This window comes from Uloborus diversus, chromosome 6 (assembly GCF_026930045.1).
Source record: "Uloborus diversus isolate 005 chromosome 6, Udiv.v.3.1, whole genome shotgun sequence".
Classification (NCBI taxonomy): domain Eukaryota; kingdom Metazoa; phylum Arthropoda; class Arachnida; order Araneae; family Uloboridae; genus Uloborus; species Uloborus diversus.
The window spans coordinates 62419938-62441664 of NC_072736.1; the positions used below are offsets into that span (position 1 = coordinate 62419938).

The 21727-nt window shown below is 32.8% G+C and overlaps 2 protein-coding genes across 2 annotated transcripts in view; one reads left to right on the forward strand and one right to left on the reverse strand.

The window, feature by feature from the left end:
- Window positions 1-5980: 5980 nt before the first annotated feature.
- On the forward strand, window positions 5981-6772 carry LOC129224780 (uncharacterized). Its single transcript, XM_054859328.1, has one exon. The coding sequence runs from the start codon at window positions 5981-5983 to the stop codon at window positions 6770-6772; it is 792 nt and encodes a 263-aa protein (XP_054715303.1).
- Window positions 6773-16125: 9353 nt separating this feature from the next.
- LOC129225212 (PH-interacting protein-like) overlaps window positions 16126-21727 on the reverse strand; it is a 101599-nt gene continuing 95997 nt past the window's right edge. Inside the window, exon 34 of the mRNA XM_054859779.1 lies at window positions 16126-17495. Coding sequence (XP_054715754.1) covers window positions 16405-17495 — 1091 coding nt within the window. The 3' untranslated portion in view covers window positions 16126-16404. The remainder of the gene's footprint in view (window positions 17496-21727) is intronic.

The window sequence follows — 21727 nt, forward strand, 5'->3', positions numbered from 1 at the left end:
AAAAAAAACTCAACATTCATTTGGGGCTCAGCAAAATGGAAATTAAGGCTGATTTTTGGGTGAAATTTTTTTCGCGAATACAATACGTCCTTTTTTGTAATTACAAGGAAGTAATAATTGGCAAAACTGTTACATGCATATGTATTACAAAGTTTATAATATTTTTTTATTGAAGACTTGATGAAATTATGAAAGAAACATATCGTGAACCAAAGAATCTTTCTTTCACATGTCATAATTGGAGAAGTATAAGCAATTCAATGATGAACTTCAGGATTTCAAAATCACAATGTAGGTTAGTCATATCCAAAATGAGAAAAAAAAGGAAGCATGAGGGATGTTTGGAAGAATAAACTGAGAAGTTATTAAGACACTGTGATGTTATTTATTTATTTTATTGCTGTTTAAGTGATAACGTGGCAAATATAGAAACAGTTTTCACATTAATAAGTAAAAAAAATCAAAATATTGCTTTTTGTTGCCTTGCTCATCTGTATTTGCTCCTCGGTCTTCATGATGAAAATTTATTCCAACTATTTTTAATACACGCAATTAGTGATGTAGGGTAGGAAGGTAAATATTTTTTGGGGTATTTATCCGAAGGCAGGATAAATTCCCTAATGACTGCGAATTTTGCCAAAAAAATTTAGGCGGTATCAAAAGATGATGATTTTCTTTTAAAAAAACATAAACCGTAAAACATCTTCAAACACATTTTACTGAAAAAGGAATGATCAAGTATTTTTATGCTAACATTTATGTTGTACTGCATTTATTTTTAGTATTAAATTGTTTTGTTCTTTAAATTAAGACATTGTAAAACAGCTGTAATGTCTCTATTTTTTCTCATACTCAATACTTATGCTAGAAGTACAATAAAAAGAGAGAGTCAAAATATCAAAATAAAATAAGCCAAATAAGGACTGTTTGTGATTGACGTGAGCGAAACCTCAGTGTCCAACGCGCGCATGCGCAGACTTTTAAAATAAGACTTATCAGAACTTTTTCTGGCAACTGTAGAGTAGAATTTAGAGTAGAAATGGATACACTAGAATGTAGTCGCTAAGTTTTTCGCGCTGTAAATAAAAGCTTTTTTTCCATATTATTTCGAGTAGAATTGCTTACCTTTCAACAAGTTTTGATTTAGAACAATGCATGTATCTTCGCACCCAAAGAACAAATCCACTGAACCACGATAGAAAGATAGAGCCAAACATTTTGGTGCAACTGGACCGGGAAGCGACGAACATCATTGCCATTAGATGCAAGGTAAGCAATATATTTGAGAACATTTTAAATAATTGTTCAGTAGAAATATAATATGGAGCTTGAACTTTCAAAAAAGAAACGATCGAGAGCTGTTCTGAAAGGAATAGTTACTAAATATGTGAACAAATTAGATGTTGAAGTATTAGATTCTTATAATGTAGGAACATTACAAGAACATCTTGATTATTTAACTGAAATGTCGAAACAAATTAAAGAAATAGATAAAGAAATTCAAGATATAATTAGCGATGAAAAAGAATTTGACACAGAAATTGTAGCGGCCGTTGAATATGGCCAGAAAATAGTTGTTTTGATTTCTAAAATTTCTGCTCAGTTGAAAATGAAGCAAAACACGCGACAATTTGACTCTAATATACAAGCAATTTCCAATGCACAAGAAAACATTGAAAGTTCAAGCATTGATAACAATGTTTATTTGAATAGAAATGTTTCTGCTGATTGTTCGAGAAATATTAAATTGCCTAAATTGTCTATTGAGAAATATTTTGGTAATCCTTGTCAATGGTTGGAATTTTTTAATCAGTTTCAAAATTCTATAGATAAGAATGATAGTTTGACAAAAATTGACAAATTTTCATATTTAAAATCCTTATTAGGAGGTGCAGCATTTAACGTTGTAAATGGTTTTGCACTAACAGATGAAAATTATGAGAAAGCTTTGACATTGTTAAAACAGAGATTTGGTAGAGAAGAGCTTGTTATTAATGCTCATATGTCAAAATTATTAAATTTGCATCCTGTAAAAAATTCCAACAATACATTTGCTCTTAGAAAGTTATATGATACTGTAGAAGTGCAAATCAGAAGTCTTGATTCTTTAAATGTAACTTCTGGTATGTACGGACACTTATTGCTTCCTATTCTTATAAAATTAATACCTGAAGAAATAGCTTTAGATTTCAATAGAAAACGTTTGAGTAATCTTTCGAATGGGACTGATTTTGATGTTTTAGAACTTTTAAACTTTCTGAAGGTTGAAATCGAATGTAGGGAAAGTAGCTTTCTGCTTCATAAGCAAAAAGAAGAAAAACCGAAATCATTTTCTCGCGAGCCAGACAAGCTGCCGAAGCCTGGCGCCACAGCAGATCATAGACAAAACACTTGTAGCAAAGCATTTGATCCGAATTTTTCATTGCGTAGTCATAATTCTTCTAGAGCTCATGAATATTTAGCACCGATTTATGAAAGCAAATGCATTTTCTGTAATGATTCACATGACTCAGAAAAATGTAATAATTTAAGTGTTAATGAGAAGAAAGAAATACTTAAAAAACAAGCCAGATGTTTTCTGTGTTTGAAATCGTTTCATAAAATTCGTGAATGCAAGAAAAAAGAAATGTGTGATATTTGTAATTTGAAACATAGCAGAGCTATTTGTTATCAGTTGGAAAACAAGCGTAATGCGAAAAAGGAAGAGATTGAAAATAAAGTTGTTTCCGCTGTCTCTCGGTGTAATAATGATAGCTCTGGTAATAATAAGATAGGAATAACTTCAAGCAATAATATTTTGTTACAAACTTGTTCTGTTTTTGTAAAACATTCTGAAAAAGGTACATACGCGCCTTCTCGACTATTGCTCGACAACGGTTCGATGAGGAGTTTTTGCACGCGTGAAATTGCATTTAAATTAAAACTTCCTGTTGTTAAAAGGGAAACTTTATCTGTATATGCATTCGGGTCAAAACAAGGAATTGAAAGGGAATATGATGTGGTAAGGATGAAGTTAGAAAATAGAAACGAACCTTCGCTTAACATTGAAATTGATGCCTTAGTGACCGATCAAATATCTGCTACTAATTTGCCTGCTCCTAATTTGAATATTAGAAAGTCGCATATAAAATTAAGAGGTTTACAACTCGCGGATATTTACGACGACAAAAACAATAAAATTGAAATATTGATTGGAGTGGATTATTATTATGATATTGTATCGGGAAGGCTAAAAAGGCTAAATGACAAACTTGTAACTTGTGAAACTATATTTGGGTGGTGTTTAATTGGTAAAAGTGATATTACCAATGATTTGTTGAGTATGAAGGTTTTCGTAGAAGAGAAAAATATTTCAGATCAATTAAGGGAATTTTGGGAACTCGAAAATTTAGGTGTTGAATCTGAAACGGTAAAAGAAAACAATTCAGATGAAGAATTAATGAAAAAATTTGAATCGGGGATTACTTTCAATGATGGTCGCTATAAAGTTAAGCTTCCCTGGAAAGCTGACATGAAACCGTTGTTGAATAGTAATGAAGACGTAGCGAAAAGAAGTTTTCTAAGGTTGAGAAATACTTTCAAAAATGATCCCGCTCATTTTTATGAATATAAATCAGTTTTGGACAGCTACATAAATGAACATATTATTGAACCTGTCCTGGGAAAGAATGAAATCGAAAAAAAGGCTAATACCTTTTATTTGCCACATAGAGCTGTTATTCGAAATGATAAAACCACAAGTAGGCTTAGAATAGTTTTCAATGCAAGTTCTCATTCCAAAAACCAATTGTCCTTGAATGACTGTTTATACACCGGCCTTAACTTTACTCCTGATCTTTTTATTTTAATAAACAAATTTAGAAGCAATCCAATAGCATTCACTGCGGATATTCGACAAGCGTTCCTGCAGATAGAAATAGACGAAGAAGATCGCGATTATACCAGATTCTTTTGGGATGATGAACCAGAGGGAAATAAGAATGACGAAAATTTTCAGATATTTAAAATGTCGAGAGTTCTATTCGGAGTTAGTTCAAGTCCGTTTCTCTTAGCAGCAACTATTAGGCATCATTTGAAAAAATACACAGATGAATTCCCAGAAACATGCAACCTTTTGAGTAGTTCATTATATGTAGATGACTTCATCAGTGGCCAAACGAATGTAGAAGAAGCATTGAAAACGTGTATAGAGAGTCGAGATATTTTTAGAGAGGCGGGTATGATGTTGAGAAAATGGAAGACAAATTCTGCCCAGCTAAACAAACGGTGGCAAGACACCGGACTAGACACAGAAGACACAAATCATTCCGACAATCAATTCTTAACTCCCAGCAAAGTTTTAGGAGTTGCATGGGATGCCGAGAAGGATGTATTTTATTTTGACACACAAAATTTAGAAAAGTTTTTGTCTAAAAGGAATAACACCAAACGATTTCTTTTACAGGCTGCTAGTCGCATGTTCGATCCGATTGGATTTTTAGGGCCTTTTGTTGTTCGAATAAAATGTTTGATACAAGAAATATGGTGTTTGGGACTAGATTGGGATGACAGTCTTCCGCAAGAACAAAGTAAAATTTGGAATGAATGGTGCGATCAAGTTCAACACTTAAAAGAGATTAGCATACCCAGACATTATTTGGCTGAAGCCCTTCCTGCCAAAGTACATTCCATCCAACTACATTCCTTTTCTGACGCCTCTAAACGAGCTTACGGGACTGTGGTATATCTTCGCGCTCAGCTCAATGATGGAAGAATCATTTCTAATTTTTTAACTTCCAAAAGTAGAGTAGCTCCGCTTAAAACTCTATCGATACCGAGACTCGAACTGCTAAGTACACTCCTATCTGTTAGATTATGTGACAAGATTTCTAAAGTTATTGAAACTCCGTTCACTCGTCATTTTTGGACAGATTCATCTATTTCTTATTTTTGGATCAACAGTAACCCCGAAAAGCTGAAAGTTTTCGTAAGAAATCGAGTACGAGAAATACAGAAGTATAGCAACCCCAGTGAGTGGTCGCATTGTCCTGGATCCCAAAATCCAAGTGATTGTATCTCAAGAGGCTTGTCAGCTGAAGAATTAAGGAACAGTGATTTTTGGTGGCATGGACCCACATGGTTAAGACAAGATGAAACATATTGGCCGAAATGTTTAGAACCATTGAATCCTTCTGATGATGAATTGGAAAAATTAGAAGTCAGAAAAAATGTTGTAGTGAAAACAGTCGTATCCGAAGATAAAGTTGAAAATGACCTCATTTCAAGATATTCGTCCTTCATGGAACTGATTAGAATTAGTGCGTGGTGTCTAAGATTCTTAAAAAATTGTAAGCTTCAACCTTTAGAGAGGAAAAAGAATCACCTAAGTGGATTTGAATTGCAGAATACAACAAAGTTATTGGTTAAACAAATTCAGCAGTATGAATTTGGAAAAGAGATCAAATGCTTGAAGAAGAATATGACTCTTCCCAAAGATAGTAAGCTACTTAATTTGAACGTTTTCCTCGACAAAGATGAACTTTTAAGAGTAGGTGGCAGATTAAACCAATCAGAACTTTCAGTTTCTCAGAAACATCAATTGCTTTTGCCCAAAGTCCATCATTTTACAGATTTACTCATAGAATATTACCATAAAAAATGTTTCCACTCTGGAACTCAAACTACACTCTCGGTCATTAGACAATTATTTTGGATACCCTCAGGGCAAGCGCGTGTAAGACGTATTATAAACAAATGTTTAACCTGCTTTAAAACAAAAAATCAGACGATCAATCAAATTATGGGAGATTTACCCCGAGATAGAGTCGTACCGTCAAGAACATTCCAAACAACAGGAATTGATTTCGCAGGACCTATTATCACAAAGCCTAACTTGAAAAGATCTAGAGTAAAATTAAAATCTTATGTTGCTTTATTTATCTGTTTTAGCACAAAAGCTACGCACTTAGAAATTGTTTCGGATTTGACCACAGATGCCTTCATGGCATGTTTGAAGAGATTCATAGCAAGACGCTCGAAGCCATCAACTATTTGGAGTGACAATGCTACTAACTTTAAAGGTGCTCGTTCTGTTTTGAATCAATTATTTCAGATTTGTAGAAAAGATCATGTTCAGCGTTTCTGCGCAGAAGAAAATATCGAATGGAAATTCATTCCGCCTGCTTCGCCACATTTTGGAGGATTATGGGAAGCAAATATAAAATCCACGAAGAAACTTCTGTTAAAAGTAACTAAATCATCAGTTTTGACATTTGAAGAGTTGAATACACTCATAGTCCAAATAGAGGCCATTTTAAATTCTAGGCCAATCTGTCCCCTTTCATCGGACCCTACAGATTTGCAACCACTCACACCTGGTCACTTCTTAGTTGGGGCTCCCCTCTTATCGATACCTGAAAATGATACTGCTTTGGATTCTTTGTCTCTTCCTTCTAGGTGGGTTATGATCCAGAAGTTGAGGAAAGACTTCTGGAACAGATGGTCGAAAGAGTACCTCAACTCCTTGCAAACACGAGGCAAATGGAGACAAGCAACGGCTAATCTCAAGGTTGGACAACTTGCCCTCCTGAAAGACAATTGCAGTACCACCCCTTTGAACTGGACCTTGTGTCGCATTGAGAAAGTGTATCTAGGAGAGGATGGAAAAGCCAGAGTTGCTGACGTGAGGACTCCAGCTGGGACATACACCAGATCCATTACTAGATTGTCACCCTTGCCATTTGCAGAAGAGGTTGGACATCCGTCCAACGGGGGCCGGCATGTTTGTGATTGACGTGAGCGAAACCTCAGTGTCCAACGCGCGCATGCGCAGACTTTTAAAATAAGACTTATCAGAACTTTTTCTGGCAACTGTAGAGTAGAATTTAGAGTAGAAATGGATACACTAGAATGTAGTCGCTAAGTTTTTCGCGCTGTAAATAAAAGCTTTTTTTCCATATTATTTCGAGTAGAATTGCTTACCTTTCAACAAGTTTTGATTTAGAACAATGCATGTATCTTCGCACCCAAAGAACAAATCCACTGAACCACGATAGAAAGATAGAGCCAAACAAGGACTACGTTATCTGCAGAATATGCCTGATCACTTGAACTAAGTTTGGAGGAAATTTTTGCAAAAGATACAGGTAAATAAATAGTAATTACAAATTGAGCGACATTTCTTCACATTTTGATGTCATGCAGCGACATATTACTGGGTTATAAAAGACTAGGTTTGCTTTTTTTTTGTTACCAGTTAAGCTTTTTACTTTTGTAGAATGGCTTTTTATATCTGAAATTTGGCTATCAACATTGATTAGGCATATACAGCACATTTAATGTGAATATCATATTAGATTGCTAAGTTGTTTCACACAATAATTCTTTAAATATGTGATAAAAATAGAATTTTTGGGCAAAAATTTATTGTTTTGTATATGGTTGGTTATATATATACATTGTAGAATACATACAGAAAAGTATTTTAGTTGAATATAAATTTTTGAAATAAATACCCAGGTAAATACCCAATTTGGGTATTTACCTGGGTATATACCCGGTATATACCCTGGGTATTTACCCGGGTATATACCCTGGGTATTTATCCCGAAAAATAAATACCCGGGTATTTTACATCACTAGAAGAACAAAGATTGTCAATGTTTGTTTTAAACTTACGATGTATGATTTGCTAATTTTAAGAATCTTGCAAAGAAAAGTTACTTTTTAAAACATTTCTAGAAACTAAAAAAGTTTGTGAAACTGAGATTTTATTTCTATTATGTTTCTGAAAACGTTTCAGGCAATAACTTAAACATGATTTCACCCTCATGCAAAACAAGAACTGCCAAAATATTGTTTCTCATTGCTTAAATATTTTTTTTTAACTTTTGTTTTTTACACTTACAGGATTTCTTCCAACTTCTTCTTTAGTTTACTATTGGCTTATAGTCTGTGGTACAGCTCAGAAAATATCGCAAGAAATAGAGTTTTACGACAATGGAAGTGCAAAACGTAAAATTTTATTTTTCTTCAAAATAAAGCTGTAATATTACGAGGAAAAACTATCTTGACTTAATGTTGCTGTATTTATGAGAAAATTGAAATTAAAATAAAGAACTATTTCAACTTTATGGGTGAATCGGCGTTCATCTTTATCTGGGAAGCATACGATATGACCTCTTAGGTACAAGAGTTCTGAACCAATGATGAGCAGGAAAAACGTAAATACTGTGTTACTCCACCAGTATCGTCTGCTAGATTTTCCATGTTGGAGAGTATTCATTTTCTTTTAAAAATATTTTTTTTAAATATGGAAGAACAGATTAAAAGACAGGTAAGTAACCATTTATTTTAAATACTAATGTCACGCATTAGTTAATTTGGGTATACGGTTGAAATACAGAAAAGAAAAACCATCTGTCAATGCAAAACATTCCGAAATAATTTGTTTCTTCCTTTACTTTAATTGGATTTTTTTTTATAATTCATAATGTTTTTTTATTAGGTTAACTGCTGAAGTTATTTTGAAACAGTCAAGTTTTTGACATCATATGTTTAAAAATATTGTTATAATCAGATTAAACCATCAAAAACTCAAAATCTTAGGTATATTATTTCAAACACATAATCATACTTTTAATTACATTCTATGAAATTAAAGCAAATTTTTTCGTTAGTGCATTTTAAATCTTGACCATTAATTTTCATTCCATCTATTGTCGCAATGTTTGGTCAAAGTTACAAAGAAACTTTGTTCAGCGAAGCCATACATTATTTTGTCTTTTTAATGAACTTCAAAAGATTCCATTAAAACAATTCATTAAATAAAACTGTAAAAAGCTCCATTAGAATGTAAATTAATCTGCCAAAGAAACATATGAAGTCGGTAGAAACAATAAAAGTTTCCTTTAAATTTGAAATTAAAACATGAGAAGCAAACGTTTGCAGAAACGTAAGCGATATGTCTTTTTTTTTTGCGAAGTTAGTACCTACTTCTTAAGTCGGGCTGAGGAGTGCTAATAAGCACGAAACTGCAGTCCTCGGCTGGAATGACTGAGCTGGCGATGTATTTCTGCCTTAGCCCTGGCTATAGGGCTGTAACTTACTGAATATAGTTATGAGAGAAAGTTCGGAGGGGGCTTTTCCACCCAAAATCTTTTTTGAAACTGTTGCTCATTTTAAGCTCTTCATCTCGGAGAAAAAAAAAAAGGTTTTGCGGTCTTCCCTCAGAAATTTCTAAAAATGAAATTTGGAGCCAACTGTGATGACGTTAGGTGATTTCGTGCACATTTAGGGTCAATACCTTAGAATTTTTGTGAAATTTAAGTTTAAAAAACCCAACTATTAGCTTTTTTTTTTTTTTTTGGAGACATTGGATGAGACGGGGATTTTAAAGTTCAAAGTTTATGACCCTAATACACATTTTAGATTATTATTAGACAATATTTATTGTTTCCTCCGCAATAGTTAACCTTAACAGTAAAAAGAAAAGATACATTCTCTCTCTCTCCGTTGACTTTACCCTACCACCTCCCTTAGTCTGTAGCTGCAGACAAAGTAAGAGAAAAAACAAACAACAGTGCTGAGATGTGCACAAGAAAAACACATCTTTTGTATAGTAATTTCATTATCATAGTCAGAAAAACCTTACAATTCGAAGACTTTTTTTTTTTTTGCCTCCAGTAATATATCAAACGCATGCTTTCCTTATTGGGAAAATGCATTGAATTTTTTCGCATCAAAAATGTGAAATTTCCGCCCCTCCCTAGCTACGCCATTGTCTCTGCCGTTAGTCCCCTGGCATTTCCTGGCCGCAGGGGAAAAATGCGCTCACTCCTGCCTTCACGTGTTTCATTAGTAGCCAGTTAAGCCTGAGAGGGTGACTGACACCAGATTTAAATGTTTGTTGCCAAACTTTAATGCTTGATTCTGAATTTTGCGAAAAAACTTGATGACGGAAATCGAAAGTCTCTAACAAATAGCGTTTTAAACAGAACATTACACACAACCATTGTAGATTAATCTCTTCGTTTTTCATTTTCATAATTTTTTTCCTTTTTGCACATGTGATTTTTTATTTAGCTAAGAAATATGGAAGAATGGATTCCCAACCCCTTAAGAATTCTATCTAGAAGAGAGGACAATTTTCGCTTAGGTTGGCTGTTTTTATTTTTTGCAAATAGCAAAAAGCAGTTTGGCTCTTTTTTCTAAATTTTACCTACTTCCATTTTACAGTTCTCTACCAGAAAAAGACTTTAAGAACTTAAAGAATCATGCTAAAGCCATGTTTTCTCTTTCTGCATCCACTTACAAGTGTGAACAGACGTTTTCAAAATTGAAGTATATTTAAATCTAAGCATAAGATCTTCTTTATCAGATGAAAGTAAGATCATTTAAAATCCTTCTTAATGATTAGAAGTACGAAGTATGCCCCTGAATAGAGTGAAATTTTAAGTGGTAAACAAATGCAATCTTCTCATTTATATTTCATCTTTTAAAAAGAAAATTTTAAATCTTTACACATGTTGTGTTCTTATTTATTTCCAAGTTTTCAATCATCATTAATTAAATAAAATAAATTTTTAGTACATTGCAATAGTTTTGTCTTGTACCAATCACTCATTTGCCTTTAAAAAAAAAGAAAAAAAAAACTTTTTTTTTGTGACAAAGAATACTTTTTATTCCAGTTTTCTGAACTATTCTAAATTTTACAAGATTTCCTATCGTTATATTATAAGAGCTTTACGGGAACTGGAAATATAATTTAGTTTAGCTAACAGCAAATATGTAAAGGGTGTCCCAAAATTAACGCAAGATTTGAATTTGCCGCCATTTTTGCAATAAATGGTTGGCAACCCTGAAAAAAGAACAATTTGACAGCTGAGAGTTTATGGCAATCAAAAATGGAGCGTTATACGATACAATAACGCGCTTTCATTATTGAACAATTGTTTCAAAAATAATGAAAGTTGAGGTTGGTCAAGCAGTTACTGTTATTGGCGCTCGGTATCGCAACACGGTAATGCACGGGTGGTTGTGGGCTTGTTGACATAGACCTTTGAATTCAAATAACCCCATAAGAAGAAATTTTAAAATGTTAAATCACATGATCTATGGTGCTAATTCTGATCACCAAAATGAGAGAGTACGCAACTAGGAAATGCCTCGTGCAGTAATTGAAATGTTTCACTCTCTAGCTGTATGGTACAATAACACCCCGTTTTTACTAACCCTAAACTCTCAACTGTCAAATTGTTCTTTTTTCATGGCTGCCAACAATTTATGGAAAAAATGGTGGCAAATTCAAAGCTTACGTTAATTTTGGGACACCCTTTATAAGGAAATATGATAACTTAGAAGCAAGCCCAGAAATTTTCGAAAAACCACCCGAGAGCTTAATTAAAAAAATATATATGTATACATTTGCAATGCATGGTGGGGGGGGGGGGAGGGCTGGCGCTAAATAGACCATCTGAGCTGAAATATTGTTGTTGGACTGCCCTGCCTCACCTCCAAAAATTTACAATATGGCTCGCAAGCGAAAAAGGTTGGAGACCCCTGTTATAGACATTATTGTTATACCCAGGTTTCACTGTAGATCAGTAATTTATTGGCATTTTTTCATTTTTGCACCAACTTTTGAATCAAGATATTTTAGTATTTTAACCATAGAATATTTTCTCGTTCATTTCTGCTGCTTTTCCATTTTGCAATTTTATTGTCATAGAATGAAACAATATGGTTGACTGTCCCACAGACTATTAGCTTAGTGTATCAAGCAAACCAGTCATTTAGGGGGTGCGGGGGCGATTCCCCTACGCTAGCCAGCTTTTTGTAATTAGTTTAGTTACATATAAGTGGACATGGTTTTTCAATAATTTGCAGTAAGTACCCTTTGACCCGCTCCCCCACGAAAAAATTTGAAATGACGGCCGTGTGTCAGGGGACAAGCTGACTTCTTCCCCTTCAAAGATTCAACATTTTTTGTGGCAAGTGTTTTATTTTCATTGCTGATTTTTACTTTGAACCATCATTTGGGTGGTCAGGAGGGGACAATTGCCCCACTTCCAGCTATTAATAATATTAGGTATTTGTGTCCGAGTTCGTATTTCGATGTTTTTTTGCATAATATGTGCAGAATACACTCTTAGCCCTCCCTACCCCTAATACGTTATGTAGCATTGGCCTATTCTTGCCTGGCGTCCCCTTTTTAAACATTGACAGTTTTTGTTTCTCTGATATTTCACACTACTCTTTTTTTAAATTGTAACTGTGGAATTTAGTTATTTTGTATTAGTGTTCCCTCATGTCTTGGGCGGCGACGTAATGGGGTTGATGGATACTAAACTCGCATTGCTAAAGAGGAGACAATTTTCTGCAAAAACAAAGCAGATTCATCATTGAGTTAGGGTAAGTGATATTTATTATTACTATTATTTTGGTCATTTAATGCCCATTTTCTTTTTCAAACTTTTTTCATTTTTTTCATGAATTTACAATCACCTCTTTATTACGTTCAGATTATTTTTTCTGTGTCTAATTCTCTGATTGCAATCATGACAGATAATTCTTTGGCATGACACAAAACTTCAAAAAAAAAAAAAAAAAAAAAAAGAAAGAAAGAAAGCAGTTTATTTTTGTCAAACTGTAAAATAAATTTCTTGTTCTTGGAGCTTAATTATTAACTTACATGAGAGATCAGCTAGTGCACTTCAGAATTTTATGTGATTTTTCACATTTTGAGTGGAATTTAGACTATTTAGGGTAACAGCACCAGTAATAGACAGTCATAAGTGTGGATTTAAATAATAAGAATTTCAAACGAGTAAAACCGATGTTGCTGTGGCCCATGAATACGGTACAACAATCTAGTGTTATCAGAGTGAATTTTATGAGTCAGTTGGTATTTACAAGGCAATGGTGGAAGGTTATGAACAGACACCATGCGGTAGCTGGTGATTCATTTCCATTTGAATTAAAAAAAGGCTTTAGTTCTAAAAATAAAGAACTTTTGCATATTTTGAAGAGAAAAGAGGAACTCGTTTCATTACACATCCTATCTATTACTGGGTATCATCAGATTTTTCGATGTTTTTTACTGGGAGGTCAGACTTTTTTTTCGAAATTGAGCAGTTAAAAATAAAATTAACTAATTCAGAGCAGGGTCCCCACTCTTTCAGCAGATTAAAAAAATAGGGCTTTTATATAGCACATTTTAAAACTATTTAGGGTCACTTCACGCCAAAGACGCACATCAATTCTCTTTGATATCGTAAATTTGTTCATGTGTATTTTTTTTTTAAATCTATCATTCATAATTGTGGTGAGTAATTTTGAAAAGTGTTAAGAAACATTTTTTTTTTAGTTGACAGCAGAGCTTTAAAATGTTATAACTAAAGTTCTATGGGAGTTATAGAATTGCATGATAGAGCTCATTTTAAAAACAATTACATGCACATTAATTTAATACGTTTATATATCTTGAATAATTGTTGAGAATTTTTTCCTTAAAATGTCAAGTTCAAAAATTTTAAAGAGTCTTTTGAAGTTTTCGGAAAAAACACATGATTTTTATGGTACTTTAATGAAGACAGGAAATTTCAGAGTGGACCATGAAAGGATCATCAGTTACGGCAAATAATGTAGGACACATTATTGCAATTTTCGCTAAAACTTTTTAGTAACTACTGAACACTTCATGGTCCCACTGAGAATTTTTGGACAGTTTGAAACCGCATTGTAAAAAAAAAAAAAAAAATTAAAGGACACTATCACAAAAATTTTTGAATTTTTATGTTTTAAAATTTTGTGGAAAACATTTTTTCTCAAATTATTCATGTTACAGACTAAAGTGAATGTAATTCTCTTTAAAATAAGCAATTGTAAAACTGTTGCTCTCATAAAACATTTGAAAGCAAAATTTTTCCCACATTATTTTCCGTAACTGTTGAGTCACTCATAGGCGCATTCTAAAACATGTTGGATGTGTTCATTGAAATACATTTAAGATCATATTTTATCAAAAAAATTTAAAGACATTATTTTAAATTTTTTGAACAAGTATTTCTTGAAAATTATTAAACTATACACTAAAATCCCAGTTATCCACAGGGCGGATTACCCACCGGCTTTCACACATTTAAAAACATGTTTTTTTTTTTTTGACAAGGATTAACTGAATGTTGAGAAATGCACATTTTACCTTAGTGCAAAACCTGTTTCTCTCTAGACATCCCTATTTTTTTCTTCCTCTTCCCTTCCAATGGCATCTAATCTTTCATGGTCCCTGAAACTGGACAACTTGAAACCTGATTTTTAGATCTACACTACTTACTCCTTTAAATCTAAACACCATATTTACTGATTATTAGACCTATACGACTTATGCATGTAATTGAGTGACCACACCAATCTTGTTCAAAAAACTTCCCTCCTTTCCCCATGCATTTTTGGTGTAACCCAGCTTGATATGCTTCAATTAATTTGTTTGCACCATTTCCTGGCATATGTGTGAAATCCATTTGCTATAATGAGCGATTCTTTTTTAGCTTTTACATACATTTTTCATGCAGTGTTATTTTAGTTAGGATGCAAATATTACTGATCTATCAAAAGCTATTGTATAGACTAATATTCTTCCCCTTACTTTGCAGTTTATCCACCAAATCGGTTGTCTGCGGTTACCGCCCTACCCTATTCCACATATAATTGGGAGTTAACTGTATATAAAATTAAAGTGCATGTAAGTACCTTAAAATGAGTTATTATGCGGCTCTGTTGCTCATAGAACTTGAATTAAATACTTTAAAACACTGCTGGCAAGTTAAAAAAAAGTGCTGTTTAACGAGTTCCAAAAAGTAATTACATATCCCTTATGAATGAGAGATTTTTAAAAAATATAAATTTATGACATAAATTAGTAAGGTGAAAAATGAGTAAGTTTCATCAAAGTTTCATGAAAATCTGAGAAGTCAAGTCGAGAAATTGTTTTTTGTCGATTTGACACAAATTCTAAAAAATAGGGCCTTTTGATTAGAAAATATGGCCTTTAGAGGGGCCCCTGCGAACAATACTTGAAAATAGGACCTTTATAGGCACTTTAGAGGGCCCGTGGAAACCCTGCAGAGGATCCAGAAGCAGCCAAACATTAGATCAAGTGTTGTTGCATGAGAGAAAAAGTTTTAAAAGCCTAAATACATTAAAAGACTCAGAAAATTGAGTTAACCTGAGAGCAATGTCTTAAGCATGTCTATTACTGGTGCCATTACTCAACGCATTGAAAGGAGTAGCAGGGACTATGGAGCTCCTGCACTTCTTTCATTAGAAATTAAACCCTGCTTGTACTTGTAATCGCTGTCGCAAATGTAAGCTGTTTATTTCAAGTTTGATGAATATATATATCTAGAAAATTTATTTCTTTATTCTTTTATTGTTTCATTCAATACAAATCTCACTGGAAATTTGAGACTCTAAAAAGTGCTGTGTTTAAACTAATTTAAATGAGAAAGTTACAACGAGAGCAATTAAGGGAGGGGGGGGGTGGATTTGGACCTTAAGGGGGATGAGCACCCCCTGGACTAACAAAATTTTCAAAGCACTAGAGCATTAAATTGTTTAAAAAATCTTTCTTAGCAATGATACAAATGGTTTGTTTAGGAATACTTATCTTTCCGAGATGTTGCACTAAAATCTTCTATAGGGAGTTGAAACAAGTCCCTCGAAGGTGATTAGTTAAAATCAATTAAGAAGTTTAAAATTTCCCCTACAGACCCTTGGATATTACTGATTGAAAAATAACATGGTTTGGTAATATTAAAAAAATATCTTCCAAGAAAAGTTTGGACTAGGGTTATTAAACTTTTTCAATGTAGTTTGTAATCTGCAATTTTTTAACCTTAAAACTATTCATCAATAAATCACTTTGATGTTTAATTGGAGTTTTAACTCGAAGATATGGCTACTCTGACACATAGATTTATACTTTGTTTATCAAATTTTACTTCAACTAATTCAGACATTGCCTCATACGTTCAGTCACAATAAGTTCTGAAAGTGATCCATCAGTTAGATGAAAATAATTGCACGTCAATAGTTTTAGGGATGTGTTGAACAATAAATCCATTTACAAGTTTATTATTTGTCTGAAGCAATGATAAAATCTAATTTATTACACATACATACATACATATGTAAGGACAAAGAAACGATTTTGAAAGACTTATGCAAGACAATTTCTTATACGATCTGAGCAAAACAACTCGTAATATCAAATATTTAGAAAGACATTCTGTAACAAGAAAACAGTTATGACTTTAAGTTCTTTAAGTTCCTGACAGAAAAATTACATCTGGCCAAGTGGGCACCATCAAAATAAGCGATCAAGAATCATTTCTTCACAAAATTCAATGTTACTTTTTGAAATATTTATGGAAATAATCCAAGAAAAGATTGACTTTCGCTATATACAACGGTTCTTTGACCACGGTTTCGTGTCTGAATTCCTCTGAGGTGTTCAGTTCTTTCGCTGCTGCAACCAATAAAGTTGGTCCGCATATTTCTTCTTGAGGTGAAAGACCAATCATTGTTACGGTAATTTCGAAAGTTTGTGCGTTTCCTTGAGCTACCTTCTGTACCCGTGCTGGAATTTTCTGATACATCACCCTTCGTATTTGTTTTATTTTTAGTGGCTAATGAACTAGCGTTGCAAAACAGCCCAGAGTTTTCATCTTCATAATTTTCTTTCGAATAAATCTCGTCAATGTTTTCCTCGTAGGTGACTGTTCTTTGGCCACGATGTCGCGTTTGTATTTCATAAAACTTCTCATTGCTCTTAGATCCAGTATCCATGAAAATGGCAGCATCGGACATTTCCTCAGGAGTTGATCTCAAATACCACTTCTTAATAACAGAACTATTTTGCGATTTGCTTCTAGCAAATGATTGGCTACCACTGCTACCATTGCTGTTTCCACTTTCTAGAATTTTGCTCCTGATCACTTCTGAACTATCATTATCACTTTTAAAACTACTGTGAGTAGCAGAGGTTTCATTTTCAGAGTACTTCCTTTTCACATGTATAATATTTGGATGTTGTGTGGTTTTTTTCCTCGATGACGAAGAATCACGACCAAATGTTTTGGAATTAGAAAATAAAGAAACAGGAGAATTTTTCCTGACCGTTCTTAAGTTCCATTTGTATTTCGTAGTTGTTTTCTGGAAAGTTCTTTCCTTTCGTCTTGGAATAATATACTTTATCTTTTTTTGCCTCAGTTCTTTTTGCAGACTTCTAGCTAAGTGTTGTTTGTGACAAGAAGATTTCATTTTATGAGTAACTTTACTACGATTAGCTGTACTGTCCAGATTGCTGGCATTGGAATCTGACAAAGTGTCTTCATCTTCAGAAGACTGTTTCTTTGTTACTTTTGCATGATCTTTCTTTTGTAGCCTTTCAGATATTATTTTCTTAGTTCTTGCTCGATGTAGCTTTCTCAGATCATCGTTTATTACAGGGGAGCCTAAAACAGTAGATGGGTAAATTTTAACTACATAATTGTGTATGCAGTTATTTCTCATTGATTCTATTCTAAAGACACACATCTATCTAACGACTTAAACTACACATGCAAACATATTACCATTTAAAACATGCCAATCGTACCCAATAAAAATGAAGCTAATTATTTATATAAATACAGTAGAGTCCCGCTCATACTATGCCTCGATATGAGGGTATGTCATGTCCCCAATATTTTAAGACATGGAAAAGTTCATCGGTTTTCTTTCATTTTGAGAATTGGTTGTCTGAAATGTTGAGCCTTTTAAAATGTATAATATCTACTTCTGTATTAAATTCAAAGTTCTCAATATTCATAGAAAATGCAATAACTGTCCTCCATTATGAATTTTAATCATATAATTGCTATTAGTTGTTTGTGTTTGCAGGTTTTTATTTAGAGGTAGTTTATCAATACCAGGGTGATTCCAAATTATTTTTGTAAATTAAGAAGGGTGATACACCTATTCAGACGACCAATAATTAGGAACATTGGATCGCATTCCACTATGAGAGGCAGAAAAAGAGGAATATTAGAATTCCAACCTTGTGTTGGGAAAGTGAATGAACAAAATCAAACGTTGCACAATCAAATCAATTGTTTAAGCGAAACTCACATTAAGTGTTCAAAATGCTGACCGCATGTGTAATTAAACAGGTGACACCGGTGAAAGGAAAACCGGTGCACCCTCTCAAAGATCTCTAGTGTTGTTTGCAAAATATTGATAGTCTTAAGAGATATGCTACGTAGGCTAGTACAAAATGATGTCACTAGCAATTACTTGCATTGTTTCATCTTGCAGGATGTTTTTTCTTTCCACCCTTTCAGAATGGAATGTGATCCGATGTTCCTATGTAGTTATTGGTCATCTGAATGAGTTCTATCACCTCTTAATTTGTAAAAACAATTTAGAACCACCCTGTCTATTTACATGCAGTAAAATGTGACATGATTTCAGCAAAGTTTGACTGGTATTTAATTGAAATTTTATTAATATTTCATTGTGCTGTATTATTGTTGTTTACTTATACCTGATAAAAAATATACCATGGCTATGTAATAACATGGGTGAAAAACATGTCCCGATTCCCGCGAAATAGCGGGGTTCTACTGTACAATAACTAACTCAAAGCCCACCAGTGATAAATTAGGGGTCTCCTACCTTTTTTATTCAAGGACCACATTGTAAATTTTTGGAGGCGAGGCAGGCCAACATTTCATTTCGGACTGCTGCTCTAGATTAGCGGTCGCCAGTCGCCAATGGGCGATCATTTCGTTGAAAATGGCTACTAAAAAATCAAGTCTTAGTTGCAATAAGTGGCAACCACGTCTTTCTTTATTTGAAAATTCATATCCTATATTCTACAACAACACACTTCCAGTCCTGAGACATTCAAGGCATCAGTCAACTCCACCTTTGTAAAATAATTCAGAGCTAACTTTCTTAAGGTTATTTATTTTTTGCACTGAATATATATTTAAAAGGCTACCATTTTTTTGTGACTCTGGTAGCCAGTGGCTACTAATCAAAATTCTGGTGCTTCAGTTCATATGGTGTAGTTAGCAGCTGCCCCACCTCCCCTCAATACATCCACAAATTTATTTTCAACAATGTGCTCCGTGGCAATTTCCAGGGTTTTTCTCCCCTTAAAATAAGCTTTCATTCCCCCCCCCCCCTGCTTGCTTCCAGCAGGCATGATGTGACTTATGGGCCATAGGTTGGAGACCCCTGTAATAAAATATTAACGTTAAGGATTTGCTTGTTCTTATTTATTATTTTGTTTTTAGACATTAATATTTTTACACTGATTACAATACACTATGAATTATAGTTGACTATTCTTAATACCACCCTGGAATACTTGGTTAATATAAATGCATCAAATAATAATGATCCAAATCTAAAATTTCCCGTTGGGTTTGTCATATTTTTATGTATTTTAATCATTTTCAGTGTAGAAGATAGTTTAACTGACAGTTTTATTCTTTGATACAATTGTAGGATTTTTTTTCCATAACAAGCAACAATCTCCAAAGTTTTAAGTTCATGAAATTTTTGTGACGCATTTGAACCTTTTGTTGCTTGACAGTTATATAGTTAAAATCAAAAGTGATTTAAGTTATTGGCTATACATTTTAAAAAATTTTATATTATGAATGATATGCTGGATTAAAAAACCTTTGAATAGTTTTTTTTTCTTTTTTGGCATTAAACATGTTTAATAATTAATAGAAAAAGATCAATTATGTCACAAACTTAGAAGGTGATAATTGTTTTGCTTTATGTTGGGTTATTTAAATCAGTAGAAAGTGAAAGATAAGAGAAAAATCATTAATTCTATTTCTCCAAGTGGGCATAAGTGTTATGCCTAATACAATTTACATTTAAAGAAATGACACTTATCAACCACAAGTTATAGGGTTATGTTATGCTTAATTACGTACTTCTTTGTTCCTTTCATTCTAGCTTTAGATCTGCTTAAGTAAAGCCGCAAGTAAAAACTTTTAGTAGTGAATGTGGTTAGTAAGAATAGCATGTTCAAAAATGAACATCAGAAATAGTAAATATGCTAAAATTTTCAGAAAAAAAGGCTAATGAAAATAAAAACACAGAAAATTTCGAAGCCATTCAAAAAGATTTTTAATAAATATTCATTATAAATACCATAGTTAATTATGAGATCAAAATTGATTTCACATAAGTTGAAGAGTAACTGCTCTTATGAGTACTTATCATACATTAGTTTCAGAATATTCTTTCTACAGCTCTGTATAGTAATTTATTTTCATAAAAATAGTTTTTTTTTTCCTTTGCAGTAAATAACAAAAAAAAAAAAGTTAGTTTATAAAAACTTGCCTCAGTGATGCAACAGCCCATGGCCAAGGACTATTGTATTTGTCTACAGTTTCGATGTATAAGTGCTCTGGGATTCAAAGTGCAGAAGGCCAAAAGCTTAGCTCCCAGGGTTAGTTCCCGATCACACATGGTAGTCGTTTTATTAAAATGAATTTTATGCGTTATTCTGACATTTTGCAGATTAGTGTTAGCATATTTACTTTATTAAAATTGCAATAACACTTCTTCGCTACAGAAGAAAACTGAAAATTTTATTTTTTCTGTGAAAATATTTAGATTACAGAAAAATGAGTTTATGTTAGAAAAATATTTAAATTTTCAAATTCATTACCCGCAAAAGCATTTCTTGATGTTATCAAGGTTGACAAAATGAGATTTTAAATGCAAAAATAAACTATTAATTCATTTTCCTTTTTCACAGTATTGAATTTTTTTTTCAGTGGTTTATATACATGTAGTAAAAAACATGGATTACAAAAAACCATTTGAATAATATTAATTTAAAAAAAAAAGATTCAAATTTGATTAAGATATAAAAATAATATGGCTCAACTCTTAACACAGACAAAAAATTGGGCTTCAACATTCCCAAAAAAACTCAGTAAAAGTATTTTTTAGTAGAAAATGTACCAGTATAATTCAAAGAAAAACAAGTATAATAATAATAAAACCTCTTACAGACAGTTTGAGTTTTTGAACAATGCAAGTGCCTAAAGTTTTAAAATATAGCCTAAAATTTGTTTATTCTGTCTAAAATCATTTTTATTAAAATTAATACAGAATTTATTTTACCTAAAATAAATCGAAGGTTTGCCAATTCCTGTTCTGAAAGGTGCAAAGTGCAATCATGTATTGTTATTTTTAAACTTCTATGCAAAATTAATACACTTTAGAGCACCTGAGGCTTAAGAGTAAAAGGTGAGGATGGTTGGAGAAAAGTATGAATTCAGTAACACAAATTCATTTATTACATTTTCACTTTGCCGGTTGTAAATTTTAAAAATTACGCTAAGTTACATAAAAAAGTTCTTGAAACACTTATCTGTATTTATTCTGCACACATATTTTCAAGAACAAATTTTTCCTTTTTTTAAATGCTAACAAATATTTTCTGAATCGAATATCTGCAGAAAAAATTATACAACTCTTATTTAGTTTCTCTTCATTCAATTTATAAATAATTTCATCATTAGATGTGTCATTTCACAGGAATTCATACATTTAAAATGTAAGTGTGTGTAAAATGTATTTAACTGACTAAAATTTTCTTGAACATATGTAAAGAATAGCTATGCAATATTAAAAATAATACATGTCATATATGCTTTAGGATTCT

Excerpts from the sequence above, each read along its gene's own strand:
- LOC129224780 (XM_054859328.1), top strand. The coding sequence starts at position 5,981 with ATGGCATGTTTGAAGAGATTCATAGCAAGACGCTCGAAGCCATCAACT.